Source organism: Histoplasma capsulatum, genomic scaffold, assembly GCF_000149585.1.
Source record: "Histoplasma capsulatum NAm1 scaffold_6 genomic scaffold, whole genome shotgun sequence".
Lineage (NCBI taxonomy): Eukaryota > Fungi > Ascomycota > Eurotiomycetes > Onygenales > Ajellomycetaceae > Histoplasma > Histoplasma mississippiense.
Genome location: NW_001813977.1, coordinates 2,098,402 through 2,119,745, shown reverse-complemented (window position 1 = coordinate 2,119,745; position 21,344 = coordinate 2,098,402). Strand labels below are relative to the sequence as shown.

Below are 21,344 nucleotides of genomic sequence, written 5' to 3'. Positions count from 1 at the left end.
GTCGATACGAAAGAGACAGTTTAGCAGTCATGTCACAAACAGGATTCTAAATCACCTGGTAGTCGTGTCTGAATGACCGAGAGGTTGTTGTGCTTATTCCTGTTCCGGGTTCCTGCTAAGACGTTTTCGAAGTTGAAATAGTTACTGCTGCCAAGCCATTTCAGGTTGGATCCCTGCAGACGCTCAGCAACCAATAGGCAGTCTGGCAGAAAAATAACACTAAAATTGGCTAAGTGGCTGGACCGGGAGAGAAGAATTGGCACTGAAGATTTCCAGGAAACCCTCCCATAGCAAAGCAATCTTAACTAATGTATGGACGAGTTTAGAAACTCACTGGCGCCGCCAAGTGCTGGGGACCGCAGGCCACCCCTTGGCAGTGGTGTCTGGTTGGCAGCGTTACTGGTGAATGGAATGGCTGCCTACGGCAACTCCTTTCGAGAATGGATGCCTCTCGCTGGGCCTCCTCGCACAAGCACGTCTATATAAGCAAAGCAAGACTCCGCTGCATGCTACATTCTTTCTCTTTCCTTCGGAGACATGAATAAGCCACAATTTTCCGTGACATTTCTTTGATATATGTACTGAGAATCGTCTCTGTTTACAAAGCTCCGGATTTTTCGAAACAATCCACTGCAAAGATGAACCGCGTTGCCGCAAGGGGATTCCATGCTACGGCCCAGAGAGTACTTCAGTATAGTGGTTCTGTCAACCTCGGAGATGTTATTTCGACGAATGCAGATGGGACTGAGTGGTCAGACTCAGTGGACAGTGGATGCAACATGATAGAAAAAGCTGTATGTGTGCCTGCCGCTTTTTGCTAGCTTCAGCTAATAAGTATAGGATCCTCGGATTACACAAGCTCACATTCAGTAGAGTGTTTCTTGTTTTCCTGGTCTCTCTCTTAGTGCCAACCTCAATATATTGGATTTAGCTAACGGACTTGCAGGGGTGCGCGGGCACACAGGTCTAGTAAAGACAGAAATGACTCAAAGGATGTCATTACGGTAGCGCTTTTAACCGCCACAGGGACACGTGTCGGCAGTGCCCATTTCCACCTTGACGGTTCCTTTAAGTTCTTTCCTTCTCGTGCTGGAAAGCTGGGCGGATTCGCAGACAACTTGCAAAAAGCGGGTCTCGTGGTAGAAGAGGGAGGGCCTGAAGGGAATACTAGGAGTGCCGGTGATGAAAATAATCCCGCACAGCAATCTTCTTCAAAATAGAAAAAAAGGAGGACTGAGCATCTATTTGGAGCCCAGTACGGTGCTCAGTCACAGAGCCTTGATAAGGTGGTTGCTGACAAGGAACAGGATCATCAGAAGGGGGAAGTCTCGCAAGGCCGACGTTGATTAAAGCAGAAGAGTATGAGAGAATATCACTCCCTAAAGATATCAATGGTGACAAACTATGATATGTTGAAGAGACAAAGAACCTCTCACATGGTCCCCTATTCAGTCCCTTAAATCCATAGTATCTGGGCTCTCCAACATTGCAATCTCAATACATGTTTCTGCAATTCGGCCCAATGCAGTACTCACAGTCATCCAGCTTTTGCTTCAAATCAGCATCAAGAAACACTGCGTCAGCGAAATAAAGACTGCCATATCCTGGAAAGTTGAGTTCAGACATCTTCATAATATTTGTAGAAACCAATCTAATGCAATTCATTTTCTGGTGAAAGGACATTTTTGGCCACATTTGATGCAGTGGAACGCCCCCGGCATGTTCCATTATGAAGTATGCCGAGCCAATGGGGTTGGCCGAGTCATCACTCCAGTCCAAGACAGTTGGAATTGGTATTTTAGAATGGCATTGCACTGTATGCACAAGTTAGTAAAATTGCCTTCCCAAATTTCTCAGACCATCTTGGATGTAGCCTTACAATAAGTAATTGTCACAACTTCAGAGTTTGTGACAAATCTAGCTGGCCCAGCAACAGATGTTGTAAACTTTGCAACAACACATCTCCTGTCATCAGTTGTAATGATGAATGCTCTGTTGAAGCCACCCTCCAGTTTCTGACAACTTTGGATTGAAGTTGCGGAAGGACAGAGAGAGAGGACTTTCTTGCACAGACAGTCAAAATTGAACCATATGTACCGCGCTTCACGCTGCAGGTTGTAAGGTGTAGCCATCGACCAGCAGTGTAGGCAAACAGCGCTTTGTTACATTGTCAAAAGTTATGAAGCCAATGAAGCCTCAGTAGAGAACTCACACTTTATGGATTGATGTCCTGCCATTGGCGCTTGCGAGATTTTCTGTTGTAGTCCACTCATCAGTGAAGTTCATCCAAACTGAATGGGGTTTGGTCTCTTAAAAGAGCAAAGGAGTAATCTGTGGCATCCCATTACATTACTATTTCAGGGGCAATATCAACAGTGACAGAGTAACTTCAAACTTTGACAGGAGTTGGCAACGCGTAAACCCCCAACCCCATGCAGCTGCTGAGTTGACAGATCAATCACATGAATCATTACTTACTCCATATAAGGATCCCCCAATCAGTCTCCTTCTTAACCGTTGCGGTATTTTTAGCCTACATGGGCATTGCCGTGACCTAGATGAGACATTATTACAGGCTTACTTTGGAACAGTACTGCTGGCAGCAAGTCTCCTCCTTCTGGTTGGAACACACATAGACGCCGAATCTATGCAGGGTGCTAACCGAAACATGGATACATGAATAGTGACATAGTGCCCTGGACCGCATCCAATCAAGCATGGAGTAAAGCACTGAATAACGCAGAGCAGAACCGGCGTCGCCCCTCATTCTATTTGTGGAGTAGGGATGCCTTGAGTGCTGGTTCTCATGGCTGGCGCTCGAGCAGCAACACATAAAGGAAGGATGTGGACTCGATCAAATTCAGATCTAAATCACCATTGAATTCCTCTGCCAGGACCTCGAGCTTGTGCCTGGTGTCAGTACAAAAGAAAGAGAACAGAGCAGAAACAAGGTAGAACTCCAAGATCAAGATATGGTTGTGCTGCATGTAACAATATTCCTCTCTGTTTGAAAAGCCAGTGTTGACAGTAGTTTCATTCCTGATTAATTAGAATTAAATCAAATAGATTATATAAATTACACTAAAACATATAAATACAGTAGATCTCTCATATCATCCAGTAGTTTTTATGTATTTAATACACTAAGGTACGCGCTAAAAAATTGCGCTAATTGTGCCTCGCACGAGGAGATAGAAGTTCAAATACAAAACTAATGCTTGGTCTCTTTTCTTCTGTCGACTAATTTTAAAAGGGAATCCCCAAACAAGCACGTGTGAGGCCTTTGATTGTATATTATCAGGACTTGGCAAAAGTCTAAATTGAGCTGCATTCGAAAATATCGAGAAGAGGTTGGAGGAAGAGCAGGGCATCAGTACTCATTGCAGCACACCTTCTAAGCACTATTTTTCAGACTCACGTCACACAGAGCTGAGGGGTTACAGATGAGGATTGAGTGGGCGCGCTTACAGTTCCACTCTTGCCTCCGCTTGTCGGTGATGGGGTTGCTTGTGTGTGTATTCTGAAGTTTTGTGTACCACTGCTGCTGCAAGAAGCTGAGTTGTCTGTGTGGAAACTGCTTCTCAATCTCCGTCCAGGAGAAGCTGTTCTGCTTCAGAGCCACTAGGTGGATGTCCTTCTTTTGAGTCCAGCAACATCTTTTCCCATCCAGATCCTTGATCTTCTGTTTGCTGAAATCTCTTTCAGTGTCAGCTGCAGCTGTTGTTTTGTCTGTGAGATCTGAGGCGGTCATTGGACGGCCTGTGACCATCTTGAAAATGACTTGGGCCACTGTAGAAGAAAGCATCACAGCTTCCCCTCGGGTCAACAACAGAAGAGGGCAACTACGCGTCTCGTCATCAATAGGAGGTCGGAAGTGGGCATACGTGTCCGGTCCATGATTTGTGTTCCGGGGGGTTGTGTAACGGTCCTTCGCAGTCGTCGCTTGCACTCTGTCCTCCTGTTCGACACCTTCACGACCTGCAGCGGCTGCTGCCCTTGGGATCTGAAACTGAGGACGGCGCAACGCAGCGCCGGATGGCAGTGTGGGAAGCCTGCGACGCTTTGATGGCTGTTTCGTTGGGCCATCCTCTTCGCTGCTCGCACAGTAGTCGTCGTCTGTATCGTCAGAGTGTGCACTCAAGCTACCTGTGTCGGACATGGTCGTGTCGTCTTCGACGCACTGCACGGGTTTCCTGGGAAACTTACAGTCCTGAGCATTGGGGACCTCACGCCTCGATCGTGCACGACTCTTCCGTTGGCGGGTCCGGAGTCGGCTTAACATGCCTTCTTCAAGGCGATCCGCGATGACCGGCACTTCGACCGCGACCATGGGGTGCATGGCACCGGTACCGGCCCCGTCCCGGCGTTGTCTCTTGAGCGAAATAGAACGTCCACCGGCGATGCCAGTGCCGGCTTCGTCGCTTCCACCATCCGCCTTGGGAGAGTGAGATATGGATGTTGCACGGCTAGAAGTGTCTCATTTGGCGGGAGACGTGAAGGTGCTGTCAACAGCAGACCCGTCCTTAGCACTGTCATCAGATTCTACAACGATCAGCGGATGGAAGAGCAGAGGGTCATCAGAACTGCTTCGGTGCCATTCTCGTCTATGCGACCCCGGCTCCAAAAAGCCAGCGTGTGGAGTCGAATCCAGAACGGGCGTTGAACTGCCGTCGCCAGGAAGAGCATTTGTGCCGGTGGATCCGACCATGCCACATTCTACAGCGGGCGAAGAAACCGGTAAGAATTCGTCGTCCTTCTCCTGGCCTCTGTCCTCATCCCCATCAGAAAAACCTAGGAGACGCCCTGGTGTTAGAAACCGGTCGGCCTAACCAGATAGAACAAAAAGAAAGGGAGGAGAGAGAGAGAGAAAGAGAGAGCCGGTTACCCACCGTGAGAACCGTGCCTCTCATCCTGCAAATACCAGCTCGAGCGTTTCCACGACTGCATCACTGGGGATGAGGACGCGGAGAGAATCAAATCCCGTGAAGAATTCATCAAAATCATTCAGGCGAGTATCCCCTGCCTGAGACTGGACCTCATGATGATCTTTGAAAGGGGGGAAAGGCGGAACTTGCGAAGGACGACTGGAGGGAGGAGGATGAGGGGGTAAAGAGTGGGAGAGTGTTTGAGAGCTGATGGAAGGTGCAGGGGCCGTCTGGAGAGATTGGGATGCAGAGGGTACAGGGTAAGAGGGTTGATGACTTGCAGGCATGGGTCTTGAAGGGGGGAGATTTGTGGGGTTAGAGGACTGAGGAGTTTTCAAGGCTCTGGGGGGGGGATTGGAGGGGGTATATATGTTCCAGTCACCGCACATGTTCGCAGAAGAGATGGTGATCTTGCATAGTTTGTCAGAACAGCAGTGATGAATCCACAGGGGGAAAGCAGACCATTTTATCTACAGTTTTCGCCGCTCTGGTGATAGCTCCATCCCCCCTGTTCCTCCAAATAAGCCCGTCGGCCACCGCACACACCGCCGAATGTAACCCAAGCAGGTGCGAGTAGCAGCCAGCCACGTCCATCGCCTGTCGGGTGGACGCAGAAGCGGCGCCACAGCCTCCTCCCGTCCCGGTTCAATTTCGCTCCAACGATCCAGGCATGGAAGATGCGAGGACCGTGGACGAATCGGATGCGAATCCCCCAAGGAGAGTGAGAACGAGCGGCACACAACCACTGTGCACACATGCAGCTATAGCCTCACTTACACAGCCTCCTCGCGCCTTCAGCCCTGCAACTTCCTCCTCTATCACACCATCCTTGCATCTCTACATGGCGTACGCGGCGCAGACACACTCCGGAAAGCCCAATGCAAGGATGACCGGGCGATGCGACTTCAGCTCACTCACGTACCATATCACAGGGATTTGCTGGCGGGGTTGATTGGTCAACAAACTGCAAGATCGCCACACCGGAGCTGAAACTGTGGTCCTTCAAACCACAGGCAGAAGGAAGGCCGGAAAAACAGCATGTGATCAATCGCTCCTCATTGTTATTTCTTGGTTCGACACATAGGCACCAGCAAATAACAGGTCGAAGAACGAGTCCAAGGATCGGGGGAAGAATGACACCCGGTTCAGCAACGCCGCAATTGGGATCGATCATCCATTGCTACCGGGCTTCACTGAAATGAGGCATTTTTGCCATTGGCCGCTGAGCAGGAGGCACGTCCGAAGCACAAGAGAGGGGGTTACAGAGGGACCGGATGGACTGTGGGTGGGGTTGACCAGCTGCTGATACAGAAGGTGATAGGGTATATTTTTTGTTTTGTTTTTGAAGATCACATGTACCACTTCAACACGAGACAGGAGTAGAGAGTGAAGGAGCAGTAAGAGGAGCGGAAGAAGGTGTAAGGGCAGAGAACACATATGGAGTATGTGGAAGAGAACCCCAGGCGCGTTCAATGCTGAACGCCGCAGAGGCCTTCTTCGACCGGCGGCAATCAAATCCAGGTTGATGGACGGCTGGGTGGTGGTGAAGAGGCAGTGGGTCGGAGGGGACGAGACGGCAGGGGCAGAGAAGAGAAGGAAAGGAGATGGATGAGAGGTGAGAAAGGGAAATAAGGACGCAGAAGTGTGTGTGTGAGGGAGGCAGTTGAAGCAGCTTTATATAGTCATGATGGATGACGTTGGAGGGTGGAAGGTGACCAGCGGGTCAACACCATGCCCGAATGGGGCAGCGCCAGGCCGCATCGGGCCGCGCTAGATCAGACATGGACGGCGCTTGACTGGATCGGGCGGGCGGCGCCGTCTCCGGCCGCGCGCTCGCCGTCGCAACGAATACTCAATAAATATTTCAAAATAAACTTCATTATATAAAATTAAAAAGTTAAATTTATTTATATAATTGATTTTACATCAAATTTGATTTTCAATCTTTGTTTTATATGATCATTTGAGAGGACTGAAACAGCTCACATCAAGTGGCTGTAAAATATATAAGAAGCGAGAAGATATGTAAAAAAGAATAATTTAATTCTTTATATAAAAAAAATCAAATTCTAAAATATGATTTAAATAATCATTCATAATCAATAATTAATATTGTTCTTTTATATGAGACTGAGTTTGTCTGTCAAAAACTTTCTTAACTCAATATAATTTAAACTCATCATCAATTTATTTTTTTAAATTATTTTTCATAATTCAAATTGCTGGTAAATCAATCTGATCTTTATATGAAAAAGTTATCTTTTCTTTAAATATAAACATTGAATTCAAAACTCATTTCAAAACATTGATTGAATTGATCACAATTTCTCATTTTCAATTTTCAGATTATAATAACTTTAAACGATCTCTTCTTTCTGAGTTGATTATAATCATACAAATTATTCTTATAACAAATTCAATTTCATTCATATTGTACATATCATTTAATAAAATTTCATACTTTGTTATAATTTGTTCTATAAGTTAAAACCATTCTTGTATGATCTTTCAATCTTCATAAAGAGTGTATTGATAGTTGAACTTTCATATGAACTTGAATTTAAACTTCTCATGTCATTGTAGAAATCAGATCATTTAATTAAATTCAATGAATTTAAAATTTTCATTTTTTTATATCTCAAAAAACAGATTTACCATACTTTATACAGTGAAATGTTTAAAAAAAAAGTCTTAATTATTCATAGACAAGATCTATTTCTGTGAGAGGTGATGACAGTATGAAGAGTGAATAATAGAAGATAGTATATAGTGTAGTGGAAGATAATAATAATAATTATAGTAGTAGTGTAGTTGTAGTTGTAGTTGTAGTTAATCGCTAAAGAGGAAAAGAAAGAAAAAGAAGATGTGTGAAATACATACATTCATATATATATACATATAGAAATAGCGGTAGCGAGAGTATAATAGAAAGAGGTAAGAATAGACAAAGATATAAACAAAGATAATATAATAATAAGGAAATAATAAACAAGTGCATTACAATTTCACAAAAGCAGCTTTTTCAAAGAGTTGAAATTTTCATGTAATATACTCATTTATTATTTTCTTATTATATTATATTGTTTATTCTTACCTCTTTCTATTATGTTCTCACTATCACTATTTTTAAATGTATATATATATGAATGTATGTATGAATGTATATATTTTGCATATCTTCTTTTCTCTTTCTTTTCCTTCTTAATGATTAGCTATAACTACTACTATTATTATTACTATAATTACTACTATTATTATCATTCACTACACTATCTACTATCTTTCATTATTCACTCTTCACACTGTCATCACCTTTCACATTTCATCATTGTATATTTGCAGCTGTTTTGTTTATACAAATGGTGATATAACAATTTAAATTTGCATGAGAGATATTGTACAGATTGACAGCACATCACTGATTCAATTTATAATTTTAACAGCTGAAGCTGTTAAAATGAGATAACTTGCACTCATAACTGCTGAATGAATCTGACTGTATGAAATTGAAGCTTTTCTAAGCTAATTGGTGCTTTAGAAATCAACTATATCATGTGACTTAGTGTCTCAGGAAGTGGTGAAGTTAGAACTCAGAGCTGTTTTCGTGGTAAGTTATGTAATCTTTGTTGGCTTCGGGAGGGATGGTGCGTATGGTGCTGTAATTTAATGTCCCCTTACACTCCCATACGGCATTCCTGGCTGTCAACCCGCGGTGGGTACCGCTCGTAACTGCGGTAACAATACCTGTCAATACACATACGCCGCCCCCAAGCCCACCCGCGCTAACCCGATGCGTGGCCTTGGCGCCTTGCCCTTTTCAGAATCCTCGTCTCGCACTTCGCCAACCTCAACTCTTCTTCCTCGCCCTTCTCGCTGCCATTCTCCCGACTCCTCCACTCCTCCACTCCTCCACCATCCACGCCCATCATGTTCAAGAGGTAGCCCAGCCCCAATGCCCTCGCCTGTCTCTGCTCAATCGGCCCCTGCTAACCAATTGCCCACAGCGGTGTTGCCCGGACCTTCGCCAGGTCTGCTGTTTTGGCGCGGCCTGCCACCTCCCTCCCAACCTCCAGACTCGCACAGCCCTTCAAGAACACGGCCCTGCGCGCTCTGGCCGCGAGATATGCCTCTACTAACACCGCTCAGTCTGGCAAGATCCATCAGGTCATTGGTGCCGTTGTCGACGGTATGTTTTTTGTCTGTTGATTGTTGTTTGCTGCTGCTTTTTTGTTGGAACTAGACACGTTCTATTTCTTTTTATCACGCCCATAACTTAAATCTGCCTCCAATGGGCCCTGCAACGCTATCTTACATCTCAGGAGTGATGTGTCGCATCGTATATGGAGGTCAATGGCTTCTGGCTTGTGTATTTTCCTGATTACGACCGTGATGGTTCGATCGTTTCAGAGAAGCTGCTGACGAATTGTTGCGATCGATTGCAGTAAAATTTGATGGTGACCAACTTCCCTCCATTCTCAATGCCTTGGAGACTACCAATGGTGGTCAGAAACTCGTTCTTGAGGTTGCGGTATGTGTTTTTCCCCCTTCCTTGCATATTTTTCTTGCCTTGTTTTTCCCCCCCCCTTAGCCTGTCAATTGTTCATTGCTGATAACACGGTACAGCAACATTTGGGAGAGAATGTTGTCCGAACAATTGCTATGGACGGTAGGTTCTCCCTTCAGCCTTTGACCCCCGTGTTAAAAAACAGTACAGAGATCTCACTCGTGGATTCAGGTACCGAGGGTCTCGTCCGTGGTGCCCCTGTTACCGACACTGGTGCCCCCATTATGATTCCCGTCGGCCCGGGCACCCTTGGCCGTATCATGAACGTCACTGGTGACCCCATTGATGAGCGAGGGCCCATCAAGCACACAATGAAGGCCCCAATCCACGCTGAAGCCCCAGAGTACGTCGAACAGGCCACCTCCGCTGAGGTCCTTGTCACTGGTATCAAGGTCGTCGACCTCCTCGCTCCTTACGCTCGTGGTGGAAAGATTGGTCTCTTCGGAGGTGCCGGTGTCGGAAAAACTGTCTTCATTCAAGAATTGATCGTAAGTTCCTCCCCCCACACACGATTAATGGAGAAAGAAACAAAATTTTTTGGGAGCGGTCATTTTTTCTAATAATTCGTGTAGAACAACATTGCCAAAGCCCACGGTGGTTACTCCGTGTTCACCGGTGTCGGCGAGCGGACCCGTGAAGGAAATGACTTGTACCACGAAATGCAGGAAACCCGTGTTATCCAGCTCGATGGCGAGTCCAAGGTCGCCCTCGTTTTCGGTCAGATGAACGAGCCTCCCGGAGCCCGTGCCCGTGTTGCCCTCACTGGTCTGACTGTTGCCGAATACTTCCGTGACGAGGAAGGCCAAGACGGTATGTATAAGTATCCAACTGTAGCAAATCAACTCAGAGCTTCACTCACGCTCGGGTTTAGTGCTTCTCTTCATCGACAACATTTTCCGCTTCACTCAGGCCGGTTCCGAAGTGTCTGCCCTGCTTGGCCGTATCCCCTCCGCCGTCGGTTACCAACCCACCCTCGCCGTGGACATGGGTGGTATGCAGGAACGTATCACCACTACCACCAAGGGCTCCATCACCTCTGTGCAAGCCGTTTACGTGCCCGCAGACGACTTGACTGACCCCGCGCCTGCCACCACCTTCGCCCATCTTGACGCCACCACCGTCTTGTCCCGTGGCATTTCCGAACTGGGTATCTACCCTGCCGTCGACCCTCTTGACTCCAAGTCCCGCATGTTGGACCCGCGTATCGTTGGTGAGGAGCACTACAACGTTGCCACGCGCGTACAACAGATGTTACAGGAGTACAAGTCGCTGCAGGATATCATTGCCATTCTTGGTATGGACGAGTTGTCCGAAGCTGACAAGCTGACTGTCGAGCGTGCGCGAAAGCTGCAGAGGTTCCTCTCGCAGCCGTTCACTGTCGCTCAGGTGTTCACGGGTATTGAGGGCAAGCTTGTCGATCTGAAGGATACTATTCGTTCGTTCAAGGCTATCATCAATGGAGAGGGTGATGACCTTCCTGAGGGTATGTTTGTTTCTTTCCCCTTGAAATCAATTATTTATTTCCTTTATTTTCCATTTGGTTTATCTGAAAAATGATATTTTTGCTAACAACATACTTTTTTCTTCTACAGCTGCCTTCTATATGGTTGGTGACTTCGAGTCCGCGCGAGCGAAGGGAGAGAAGATCCTGGCTGAGCTTCAGATGTCATAGATTTTTGTATAATTGTCATGTGATATAATATTTTAAAAAACTTTTTTCCTCATTTCCCCACATTCTCCTGCTCCTCTAGCTTTTGGTATTTTTTGTCTCTTGTGCCCCCAACCCCTTTCCTTTTTTCTACTGTGTGTGTGTGTGTGTGTGTTGTATGTAGATTAGAAAACAAGAACGGAAGCAAAAGAAAAAGAGATGAAGTAGAGACCAGCCAATTTCTTCTGTCATCGTCATCGTCATCAACATGAATGCGGAGTACATATCAACGCAATCTTCTTTTATCCTTTTCTCTCTTCTTCCATTTGTTTTATTATTATATTCTCTTGAGGTTGAGAGGCAACCTACTCTCCTATTGCGTTTGGAAATTTTGCTTCGGTATATTTTATAAACCGAAGCAAAGAGAGAAGAAAAAAAGAAAAAAACTCTCAGAAAAAGAGACGCGGGCTGGATATTGCAGTGAAAAATGAGGAAAACAAAAAAGTTTTTTCTCTTCTTCCCCCCCCCCCCCGCCTTTGTTTTTTGGCTTTTTGGCTTGGCTTTCTAGTTCCTTTCAAAACTTGGCTGTCAATTGACGACAGCGTCGCTCTGGCACAGCCAACGAGCTTTATCTCGCTTCGGGATAGAGAAAGGGGAAGACAATGGCCGGTGTTGTCTTGCTTGCTTTCCGCTTGCTTTCCGCTGGCTTTCCTGCTTCATAGCCTGAGGGAGGGCGGGAGTGAGTGAGTGAAGTGAGTGAGTGGAAAGTGCCACGAGTCAACCCGAGAAGCTTCGAACCCGGTCTTACGGGAGGGGAGGTTCTGGCCTTGGAGATGGCGTTCCCCATCTTGAATGAGTGCGGAGTGTTGGAAAGGGTTGGCCAGCATGGCCAGTTCACCGTTTGTGATGGTTCCGCTTGTATTGGGGGAAAGAGGGGGGGGGAGTTGGCGGAGAGTAGATATGATTTGAAAATTACTGACATGTATGATCAGGATCCTCCCCGGACAATTTTCCTCTCAATTTAGTATAGAATATACGTGCTATCCGTAAGAACAAAAAGAGTCATGCAAACCAAAACGTAAGTTTATATAAAAATGCAAAACGAAGAACTAGATGTATGGAAAATATCAATATTTGATCAAATGAACTTCATGGCAAGAGAAGATAACAAAGAAAGTATGCTACTCTCTAAATTTCAATGAATAGAGCCGATAATATATACGAAAGTGCACCAACGATTCTGCATTCCTCTTCAAGCCCCGTCCCGCCGAAGATTAGGATCAACATCACGATTGCGCGGCCACCAGTAATCGTCCTCCGACTGGTCGCTAGGCCAGTCAACATTCTCATCAATCGAACTTAGAACTCCAGCCGGTTCGTCCTGCTGCGGCGGCGGCGGCGGCGGCAGGAACTGTGTTTCATCCTCTGAGTCCCCTGTAAGATCAATACAAGTGGGCGAATCCAACGTCGTTGGTAACGAGAACTCAGACTTGATCTGAGTCGAGGAAGAATGCCGGGCAGAAGAAGGTTCAGACTCGTCATCTGATGAAAGAAGGCTGATGATGTGCTGATGGGCCATTTCGGAATGGTTGTGAGAAACAAAGATGGAGGGGGAGAATGAGGAGACCCGCGACGGGAGGGACGAAGGGGAGAAGGGAGAGGAAAGGGAGGTGGTGGAAGACGAAACAATGGAAGGTTGGCTCATATCATGACTCCCCTTCCGCTTATTTCTCCCGCGCTGCTGGTTTTGAGCAATTGCTCCCTGTATTCGCAAGTCCAGCTGCTTTTTATCTTTCCTCTCAAGCTGATGTCGCAAACTAAGCGAGCCGTCCAGCTGCGTGGCTTGGATTTCCGGCAGCAAGGGTGTACGTGCGAGCGCTTCTTTCGGAGTTCCCTCTTGTCTTGCCCATGAAGCATATGGGCCGTCATAGCGCGGACCCTGGCCAACACCGAATACAGGATGACGGCGCAGTTTTCCAGATGATAAGAGCTCTTTGGCAGTTTTGATGCCTAATTTGTCATCGCCATCATCCTCCAAATTTCTCTCCTTGCTAGCAGGTTCGTAAGCCATGTTGATACCTCCGTGAGAAAATGGGGCGCTAGATAGAACATGGATACTACCACAGCTATCCCCAATGAGCAGATTAGTGAAGTCAGGGGAGAATGCACCGGACATGATTCCCTGGTCAAAGTATGCGGTATTTTCAACAAGGACATCTTCCGGCGCTCTGAGGATATTCCATTTTTTGAGGACTCCGTCTGACCCTCCAGTGTAAAACTGGTCAACCCAATTATTTTTCCACAAGGCTAATCGCACCCCGGTATCATGTTGTTCTCGAGAAACATTTGAATCCAGTTCGGAAATGGGCGCGCCATGGGCAAGTCTGTGAAGGATCCGGCCGGGGCTGCGATAATCCCACACGTATGTAACCCCATCAGTGCAGCTAGCGGTAATGTAATTGCTATCGGCAGGGCAAAATGTGACGTCATTGATATCCAGAGCTGGGCATTCATAAGTAATGTGAGCTCCCCAAGTGGCCTTGGGTCTAAAAGGGTCATAGACACGGACAAGAGAGCGAATGGTTTTCGCGCGACCTACGGCAATAGGTGAGGACTCGACGGTGCTGCCAGTTGCAAATATACGAGCCGTCGGATGCCACGCCACATCGAACACGTTCTGGGAATTAGGCGACACTACCAGGGGAGAGACAGTCGATTCTCCCATCTGCCAGACAGCAAGATGACCGTTTCGAAACTTTTCATCCTCGCGAGCAGCGAGACCAGCTACAAGAATATTATCCGCTGACTGTGTGCCCCAAGCTAGAGAAGAAGGTATCATTGGAACGTTTCTCGTTGGATTGCAGATTAGAACGTCCGGTATATAGCCATGGCCACTTGTCTTTGTCCAGAGTTTGATGTGAGGAGCGGAGTCACATCCTGTTGCAATGGATCCGGAATTAGATACGGCCATAACCATCACCCTTCCACGGTGTGGAAGGGTATTAACACATTTAGCACCAGTGTGTGTAGAGACGTCCCATATCTTAACTGTGTTATCGTAACTAGCGGTGTAAAGAGTCTCCCCGCGCCAACTGACCGCACTGACAGTCATATACAGGTTGGGATCCGTGACGTTGTTTGGTATAGGTCGACGGACACGGTGATCGGGCAACTCTTTCAGGGAATTGCAAGTTAGGTCCCCGAGAAGAAGATTATTGTTCCGATTGTAAATCATATTATGTTCATCAGACTGGGCAGCGGCACCAGCAGCAAATCGGGTTCCGTCCGAGGACCAAGCGAGGACCATTACATCATTCGATGCGCCTTTCCATTCCTTCCAGAGTTCCAAGCTTTTCCTCGATTGGATGTTATGGTAAATAGGGGTTTTTCGCCGATACGCCTTTTGACCCAATTCACGTTCCCGGAGTAAGGCGGAAGGTTTCATACACTCGAAGTCGGGGGATGAGTAAAACGCATGGGATGAGATCGCTCGTAAAAGATATGGCGCGGAGGAAAGCAGCCCATCTGCAGCGTCAGAAAGAAGGGCACAGACATGCCGTCTCCTGCGGTGTTTGAAACAGTTTATGACCGAGAGTAAATATTGAAAGTCGTCCTTATTGATTTGACGTAAACTCTGTAGGATATCGTGAAGATGATAGACACGGTTTGGCGGCTGCGGTAAACCGAGGACTATATGAATATAGAATAATATTTGCCGTATTGTCCCACGCTGCGGAGTTTTGTTATCGCCTTCCCTCCAAGAACTTCGTTCGTTACGGTGATGGAGCAGGAATGAGACTGGGTCATTTGTGATCTTGAGTAAGCACTTGCGAAGAGCGTTTAGGTATGAAATTTTTTGCGCAAGGGCTTTTTGTTGCTCGCGGTGAGGATAAAATTTCCGAGTGGTTTGTATCAGCAGATCCGGCAAAGCGATATCTGATTCGGTTGAAAGGTTCCTCGTCATAACGTAGAATAACGCCTCCATTTCGCTTTGATCAAAGTCTGCATGTATCACTCGTCCCTCGGGGTCATCCTTTTCAAGATTCTCACCCGCGCACCTCTCTCCAAACCCAGTTCTATCATGTTGCGAAGAGTACGGCGCATATTCCTCGAATAATTCATCAACTGGGGCAGGCAAAGGTTCCTGTAGAACCTGAAGATAAGACGAGCAATATATTGAGCGAATCAATGGAACGGTAGGCTCAGGAACTGGGTTGAGCAGTTCATGTGTAGTTCGGTGGGCGGCGTCATCCCGTGGGGTGCTGAAATCCTCGGGGTTCGCCTGTTCTTCCATATCCTCTTCGTCTTTGCCTGACTCGTAGCCGGGGAACCCTCGAACCTTGGCATAGTAATTTGCGGGGCCGCTACGATTTCGCCGAGTACGTCGTTCAATAGTAGAACTGGCTGCATCCGATGGGACATAACTTGAACCAGAGTCAGACTGAGACATCGTAAGGGCTTTTGTTTTCAGCTTTGGTCCTTGTTTTTTCTTTGGCGACTTCTCTCGATGTTTCGTAGATACTAAAGTCGAACTTGCTGGTAGGTCAGGCTTAGCAAACTCCCTGATGGAAGGAGGGGGGAGAACAACAACAGGTGAGGAATTGACAGAAGAAGGGAAAGTAGTCGCTATGCCAGTTGGGTAATTTTGAGAATTGGAAATGCCAGCGGGGTTAGAGGAATGTGAAATAGTGGAGTGGTCAATTGTGTTGTGTTTATCTTTGAGAATTTGTACATCATTTTGTGAAATTGATGTTAAATCCTGAGAAGTACTCCCCCCTTGTGAATGAAAATGGGTTCTTGATGTTCTTGATGTAGGTGTTGTGGTTGTTGTTGTTGTTGTCACGGTATTATTCACCATACTGGAAGTTTGATGATTGTGGGGTCTCTGTAGAAGCCGTTTATCTGAACCTGAATGAGCAATTTGAGATAGTGACGAATCGCTTCTCGAGCCACAGGATTCATTTCCTTGAGAAAGAACATCTTCCCCGAGAAGAGAATTCTTAAATTGTCCATCAGCAGTCCGCTTCAAGCCATTAGATGGCTGTACGTGTACACAACTTCGCTCCGGGTTTATCCCAGAATCAACCTTGTTCAAAGATCTTGTTGAGCTAGTACAAAGAAACTGATCGAGTAGCGACTGCGCCTTTTCATCTAGTAATTTACTATCTAAACCCGGCTCCGGAGAGAAATTTCTCAAAGGCTCTGATTGAGCATCCGCATTCGGTTGATTTGTTGAGACGCCGTTCCACATACCTGGAGCTTCCAATGTTTGTTGTATAGTGGTATTAAAGGTATCCATAGAAGGCACTTTTCGGTGATGGGCGGAGTATGGTGCGAAACGTATGGTCCCGGAATGACGGAGCAGTTCACTTCGGGACAGCTTCTGCCTCCCACCTAAGCTAATACCTCCCCGTCGAGCTTTCATGGGGCCCTGAACAACAGTGTAATACATATGCATTAGCGCTCTGACCGGGCGGAAGATTGGAGTGTAAAGACCAAAAATAGAGTAATTGGGATACCTACCACGGACTTCTCCCCGTCCGCCGGGGTGGCATGTTGCGACATCTTCCTTGGCAATTTCAGGCTGCTGATGAAGGAAGGGGATAAGGAGCAAAGTACGTCATAGTAACCAAATCAAGGTCCGATTGAAGAGGAGAGACTCTTTAAGACGTGTTCAACAGAATATGAAACGAAGGGTTTTGTTTGGTCTTGGTAAGAAGCTATTGACATCGTAATAGCGAGCGCAAATTGTAAAATGATATAGATATAGCCCTGAGGTTGGCACGTGGCTTGTAATCCAGACTCGCGAACCGTCCAATACAACTGCGCCCTGGGGACAAAATGATGGATAGACCCCAGATATGTACAATGCTTCGTCTGGGCGGATAATAATACGACAATTCTCTGTGCGTAGCGCCTATGCTTGCAAAATCCGTGGCAATATCACACACGATCTTGCTAGGATGTCGATAATGCAAAGCGCTTGAGAAAATATAACGGCTGGTTATGAGCAGGAGACTCGGCTATCGCAAGAGGGGAGATGAAATGAGCCTATCCAAGTCCAACCGTTAGCAAACATCCATTAACGCGTGGACACCGCAGTGGCATGTAAGCGCAACATTCACGTATCCCCCTCCGCAAAGTCCAAATGGGTCAAACGCAGGAAGAAGAAGAATACCAGAGGAGAACAGAGGAATCATCCCAAACACAAATTACGTACCTCTTGATCACCGCAAGCGCATCCGACCGCATCAGGCTGCACGCGACGGCCAAAACAAAGAGCGATCTAGGAGAAACTTAGGTGTCTAAGATGGCGTTTAATGTTAGGGGGTACTACGGCTACCCTATCACGTGCCCCCCAACATATTGTGTTGCTCTCGCGTAGATGGTTTAGTAATAATGAATGAACGTTATCCTCCTACAGGTTAAGGCCCTTATAAGCTACGAAAAAGCTGCGAAATAACGTGCTAACTACGTCTCCACGCATCGTTAAAAGCGTGCCTAGACGGCTTGTTAAGTGATTTGAACCTGATGGTTAATCTGAGATCGGGTGGAACGCCTGATTTAACGAAGGACTACGTGACGACACGTAGAAGAAGAAGTCCTCAAACACCAGAGGCACAACAAGAAGGACTGGACGCAGGTCTACCAACACCTGCAACCAACAGAAGGGTGATAGCACCAGAGGCATTTGAGTCAATCGAAGAAGAATTGAATAAATCAAGTATTGAATACAAAGACCCAGTTGACGACAACGAGATGTCGGATAACGCGGGTGGCTCTAGTAGCCGTGATGATATCACGTGAATCGAAAGGGTCCCTGGGCCACTCTGGGTCACATTAAGTAACTAGTGGTTAGGGGGTGCGAGAATAAGTGAATTGTGGTGCCAGGGTTCGCGAGAAGTGGACCCGATTGGGAACCACGGTCAACTTTGCCTTTCAAACCAATGTTCATTTCTTTCCCTGTATGGTTCATGTCCTAGTCTGTGTACATGAAACAGAAGACGACGAAAAGAGAAGACCCAAAAAATTATGGCAGGTAAAAAGAAACAGCCAATAGACTTGCCAAAATAAAAAAAAAAAAAAGGCAGATTGATTTTGTATAACAGGTGGGAATGGAAGATGCAACAGAAGGAAAAGAGGGGAATCGCCGGTGTTATCACAAAAAATAAAAAAGAAAAAAGAAAAAGAAAGAAAGGAACGGGGGAAAAATGCCTCTTTGCCTTGAAATGTATAGATTATTATACGCCGGAAATCCAGTATCCGTCCATTGGCATCATTTCCGCAAGCTCCGTCGGCGAAGGGAGACCATGCTATCATATAGAACATCCTTGAAAGCGAATAGGAACGCGGCGGTGAGAACGCTCTGACTGACTTTGGGTCCAATGCCTAAGAAACCCCCGCAATTATTAGTATCATCAAGGTAAAATAATTCAAAAATATAAAAGTAACTTGGGACTGAAAGCAGAAAGCCCAGAGAAGCCATACCATTATACAGCCCACTCCACCCTTCCTCCCTCACGATACGCATCATACTCTCATTCAAACTAGCCTTCTGGCCCTCCTTCTCCTCCTTCCCTGCAACATGCATCCGGCTCTTCACCGTGATATACGGATACGTAACGGTCGTCGCAAGCAACTTGCCCAGGGCGCCCAGGTAGAACGCATCGGTGGGCGTGATCCGCCGCCTCCGCCGCTCGAGGACATTCTTCAACTGCTCGAAGAACGTATATTGCAGGATCGGGTTGATCACCAGGATAAGCGCAGGGAGGACGCCGGAGAATAGCGCCGTCGGCCCTTCCTTGCGCAGGAGCTCCATAAACGTCGCCAGCGTCGATTTTGACCTCGACCTCGACCTCGACTTCCCATCCCCAGCACCCCCGGGAAGCCCATCCTTTTCGTCCCCAGACTTCCCCGCCGTCATCCGCGTATTCACCACCCAGATCGGATTGGTGAGCAACACCGTCGCACTCCCTGCAATGGCGCCGGCAATCATCGCTTCGGCTGTGGTGAGCTTCTTGGACGCCCGGCCGGCTTTGACAGCGGCCTTCTCGAAGGCGGAGCGCGTCCACTCGTACCAGTAGTAGTAGACGAAATTGGTGACGGAGATGCCGAAGAGGGCGGATTCGAGACCGGCATATAGACCCCGGAAGCCCTCGCGTGCGATTAGGTGGCGGATGGCATCGAGGGTGGAGGATTGTGCGCGTTTGGATTCTACTTGGGCGCGAGTGGACAGGGTAATGAGAGGGTAGCTGTTTTGCAGGGTTTTATCTTGTGTAAGTAAGGCTTTTCGCTTTGGATTTTCGGTTAGTATAATGGATAGAGAGGGGGCTCACGTTAAGACCATGGACAAAATGCCACCTCCGGCGCCGGCGAGCGCATGAGCGATATTATCGCTTTGTTGAGCTGCAGCGGCAGCTACGACCGCCTTTTGCTGCTCTCTCGGGACCGGCTGGGACATGTTCACGATATAGTTTCAAGGAGTTCAGATGGCGGGGCGGGATAATATAAGAGAAGAATGTATCCCGGTGTCGTTGACACGGGAAAGCAGTCTGCTAATAAAACAGGAAATTAGGGAGCGGAAGAAAATATCGATACGGAACTCAAAAACACAAGACGGATATATGTGGATAAATATTTAAAGATATCAGCGGCCGTTTCAGTCTGATATTCTGGCCCGTTGCATGAATGCATCTTGTGGTTTGCCGGATGATTGGAGCTTGTGCCTCGGCTTGAAAGATCGAAACCCTGACAAGATAAAAAACCACGATACATAAGATAAATAATATACTCCAGCAGAGATCATCTATGTGAGTTACTAGCACATCCTCTTCTTTTTTTTCCCTTCTGCTTCCACATAGCTCTTTTTTGCCAGTTGGTAGATATATAACTTTTTATGCAAAACGCCAGGCTGGATGGATCGGGGGTTGTTTCACGCAAGTTTCATCTTGGGATAACTACTTCAACGCTTTGTAACTGCTGGAACCTCAGACGAGCGCGTGGCGGCTGGGAGAAACATTCAATCGCCCAAAACTAATGAACCGACGGGAAGGATGGCAGAAAGTAATAAATGCACGCTCTCCCGCCCCCGAATCCCCTCCCTTCTGATCTGCGCCAGTGCGTGTCCTCTGTCTTCTTGAGAGCATCCTTGAGTAGATCGTTTCTCTGCCCAAGTTCTCATTATCAGAAGCTGTATGTAAAGGGAGGGCAGACCGCCTCTTGTAACTAATTATACACAAGTCAAGCTTCCTTACGCGTGTGGAAATGCCACAAATCGCATGTGATTTCCTCTTTCCAGGGTTGTTCAGTGTGTTTACAATTGTAGAGGAAGCTTAGGGCGAGTACTAGTATTCGTATTCACCAACTGACACGGAGGGTTGATTGCAGGGGGATTTTCACATTTTTCCACATGATAATAAGAGCATAAAAGGATAACATGCCGATACCCTTGTATTATTGGATATACTTGTCTTCATGCGCCTCCACTCTGTTAGCTGCAGTATCTATATGCAATGACCTCGTCTGATTTTATTTAAATGCCACTTGTCGGGAGTTTGAGAATTAGTACAGAAGAGAGAAGTAAAAGAGAAGAAATTCAAGGTTATTTTGGTTTTACATATATTGAAGAAGAAAAGTAGGAGAGTGGAGCAACAGCACAGGAGATTCCTGAGATCATTTGAAAGTGTTCACATTTGCAACACGCTATCTAACTTCCTCGGTCTGTGTTATCAGTGAAAAAAGAGGACGTTGCCCTCTCAAAGAATTTATCACAATGAATCCTTAAGATCACTCAAACCAGGTCTATTCAATTGAGACGGAGAAATGAGGTTACTTGTCAAAATGATTATTGATAGACTCCTCTTTGACACAGATAATTAGAATACCAAAAATACAAACAAAATGTAGAGTGACAAAAGATCATCACCGTGCCTGGGATAAGACGCGAGGATACCGGGGTGTAAGATTAGGGCGGAATAAAGAGGAATAAGTAAATGAAGAAAGATGAATAGTATAAAATAAAGTAAGCATTCTAACGAACATCGACAATAATAAGTCATGTAAAGTGGACTTGAAAAGAGGTAAAGGAAAAGAAGAAAGGAAGGGGAAGGGGGAAGGGGATTCAAAGAAGAGCAAGACCTAAACAGCAACAGTAAAACAGCAACAGTAACAGGAGAACACGAAAGGACAACAACATCTGAGAGAGAAG

The 21,344-nt window shown here is 46.7% G+C and overlaps 7 protein-coding genes across 7 annotated transcripts; 3 read left to right on the top strand and 4 right to left on the bottom strand.

The window, feature by feature from the left end:
- Positions 1-638: 638 nt before the first annotated feature.
- Positions 639-1,408, top strand: HCAG_06948 (predicted protein; the record flags this gene model as incomplete). The annotated part of the gene is made up of 3 exons (XM_001539293.1): positions 639-751; positions 947-1,179; positions 1,317-1,408. 3 exons carry the CDS (start codon positions 639-641, stop codon positions 1,406-1,408), a joined length of 438 nt encoding a protein of 145 aa, XP_001539343.1.
- A 390-nt stretch (positions 1,409-1,798) lies between these two features.
- On the bottom strand, positions 1,799-2,767 carry HCAG_06947 (predicted protein; the record flags this gene model as incomplete). The annotated part of the gene is made up of 5 exons (XM_001539292.1): positions 1,799-1,814; positions 2,098-2,157; positions 2,213-2,255; positions 2,479-2,533; positions 2,582-2,767. 5 exons carry the CDS (start codon positions 2,765-2,767, stop codon positions 1,799-1,801), a joined length of 360 nt encoding a protein of 119 aa, XP_001539342.1.
- A 627-nt stretch (positions 2,768-3,394) lies between these two features.
- On the bottom strand, positions 3,395-4,947 carry HCAG_06946 (predicted protein; the record flags this gene model as incomplete). Its single annotated transcript, XM_001539291.1, has 3 exons — positions 3,395-4,466; positions 4,518-4,791; positions 4,890-4,947. The coding sequence occupies 3 exons, from the start codon at positions 4,945-4,947 to the stop codon at positions 3,395-3,397; spliced, it is 1,404 nt and encodes a 467-aa protein (XP_001539341.1).
- A 1,709-nt stretch (positions 4,948-6,656) lies between these two features.
- Positions 6,657-6,812, top strand: HCAG_06945 (predicted protein; the record flags this gene model as incomplete). Its single annotated transcript, XM_001539290.1, has 1 exon — positions 6,657-6,812. The coding sequence occupies one exon, from the start codon at positions 6,657-6,659 to the stop codon at positions 6,810-6,812; it is 156 nt and encodes a 51-aa protein (XP_001539340.1).
- A 2,040-nt stretch (positions 6,813-8,852) lies between these two features.
- Positions 8,853-11,161, top strand: HCAG_06944 (ATP synthase beta chain, mitochondrial precursor; the record flags this gene model as incomplete). The annotated part of the gene is made up of 8 exons (XM_001539289.1): positions 8,853-8,863; positions 8,930-9,111; positions 9,368-9,453; positions 9,549-9,591; positions 9,661-9,977; positions 10,062-10,299; positions 10,361-10,972; positions 11,082-11,161. 8 exons carry the CDS (start codon positions 8,853-8,855, stop codon positions 11,159-11,161), a joined length of 1,569 nt encoding a protein of 522 aa, XP_001539339.1.
- Positions 11,162-12,389: 1,228 nt separating this feature from the next.
- Positions 12,390-16,702, bottom strand: HCAG_06943 (predicted protein; the record flags this gene model as incomplete). Its single annotated transcript, XM_001539288.1, has 4 exons — positions 12,390-15,699; positions 15,998-16,022; positions 16,391-16,568; positions 16,661-16,702. The coding sequence occupies 4 exons, from the start codon at positions 16,700-16,702 to the stop codon at positions 12,390-12,392; spliced, it is 3,555 nt and encodes a 1,184-aa protein (XP_001539338.1).
- A 1,711-nt stretch (positions 16,703-18,413) lies between these two features.
- Positions 18,414-19,598, bottom strand: HCAG_06942 (conserved hypothetical protein; the record flags this gene model as incomplete). Its single annotated transcript, XM_001539287.1, has 3 exons — positions 18,414-18,526; positions 18,626-19,389; positions 19,474-19,598. 3 exons carry the CDS (start codon positions 19,596-19,598, stop codon positions 18,414-18,416), a joined length of 1,002 nt encoding a protein of 333 aa, XP_001539337.1.
- Positions 19,599-21,344: the final 1,746 nt, after the last annotated feature.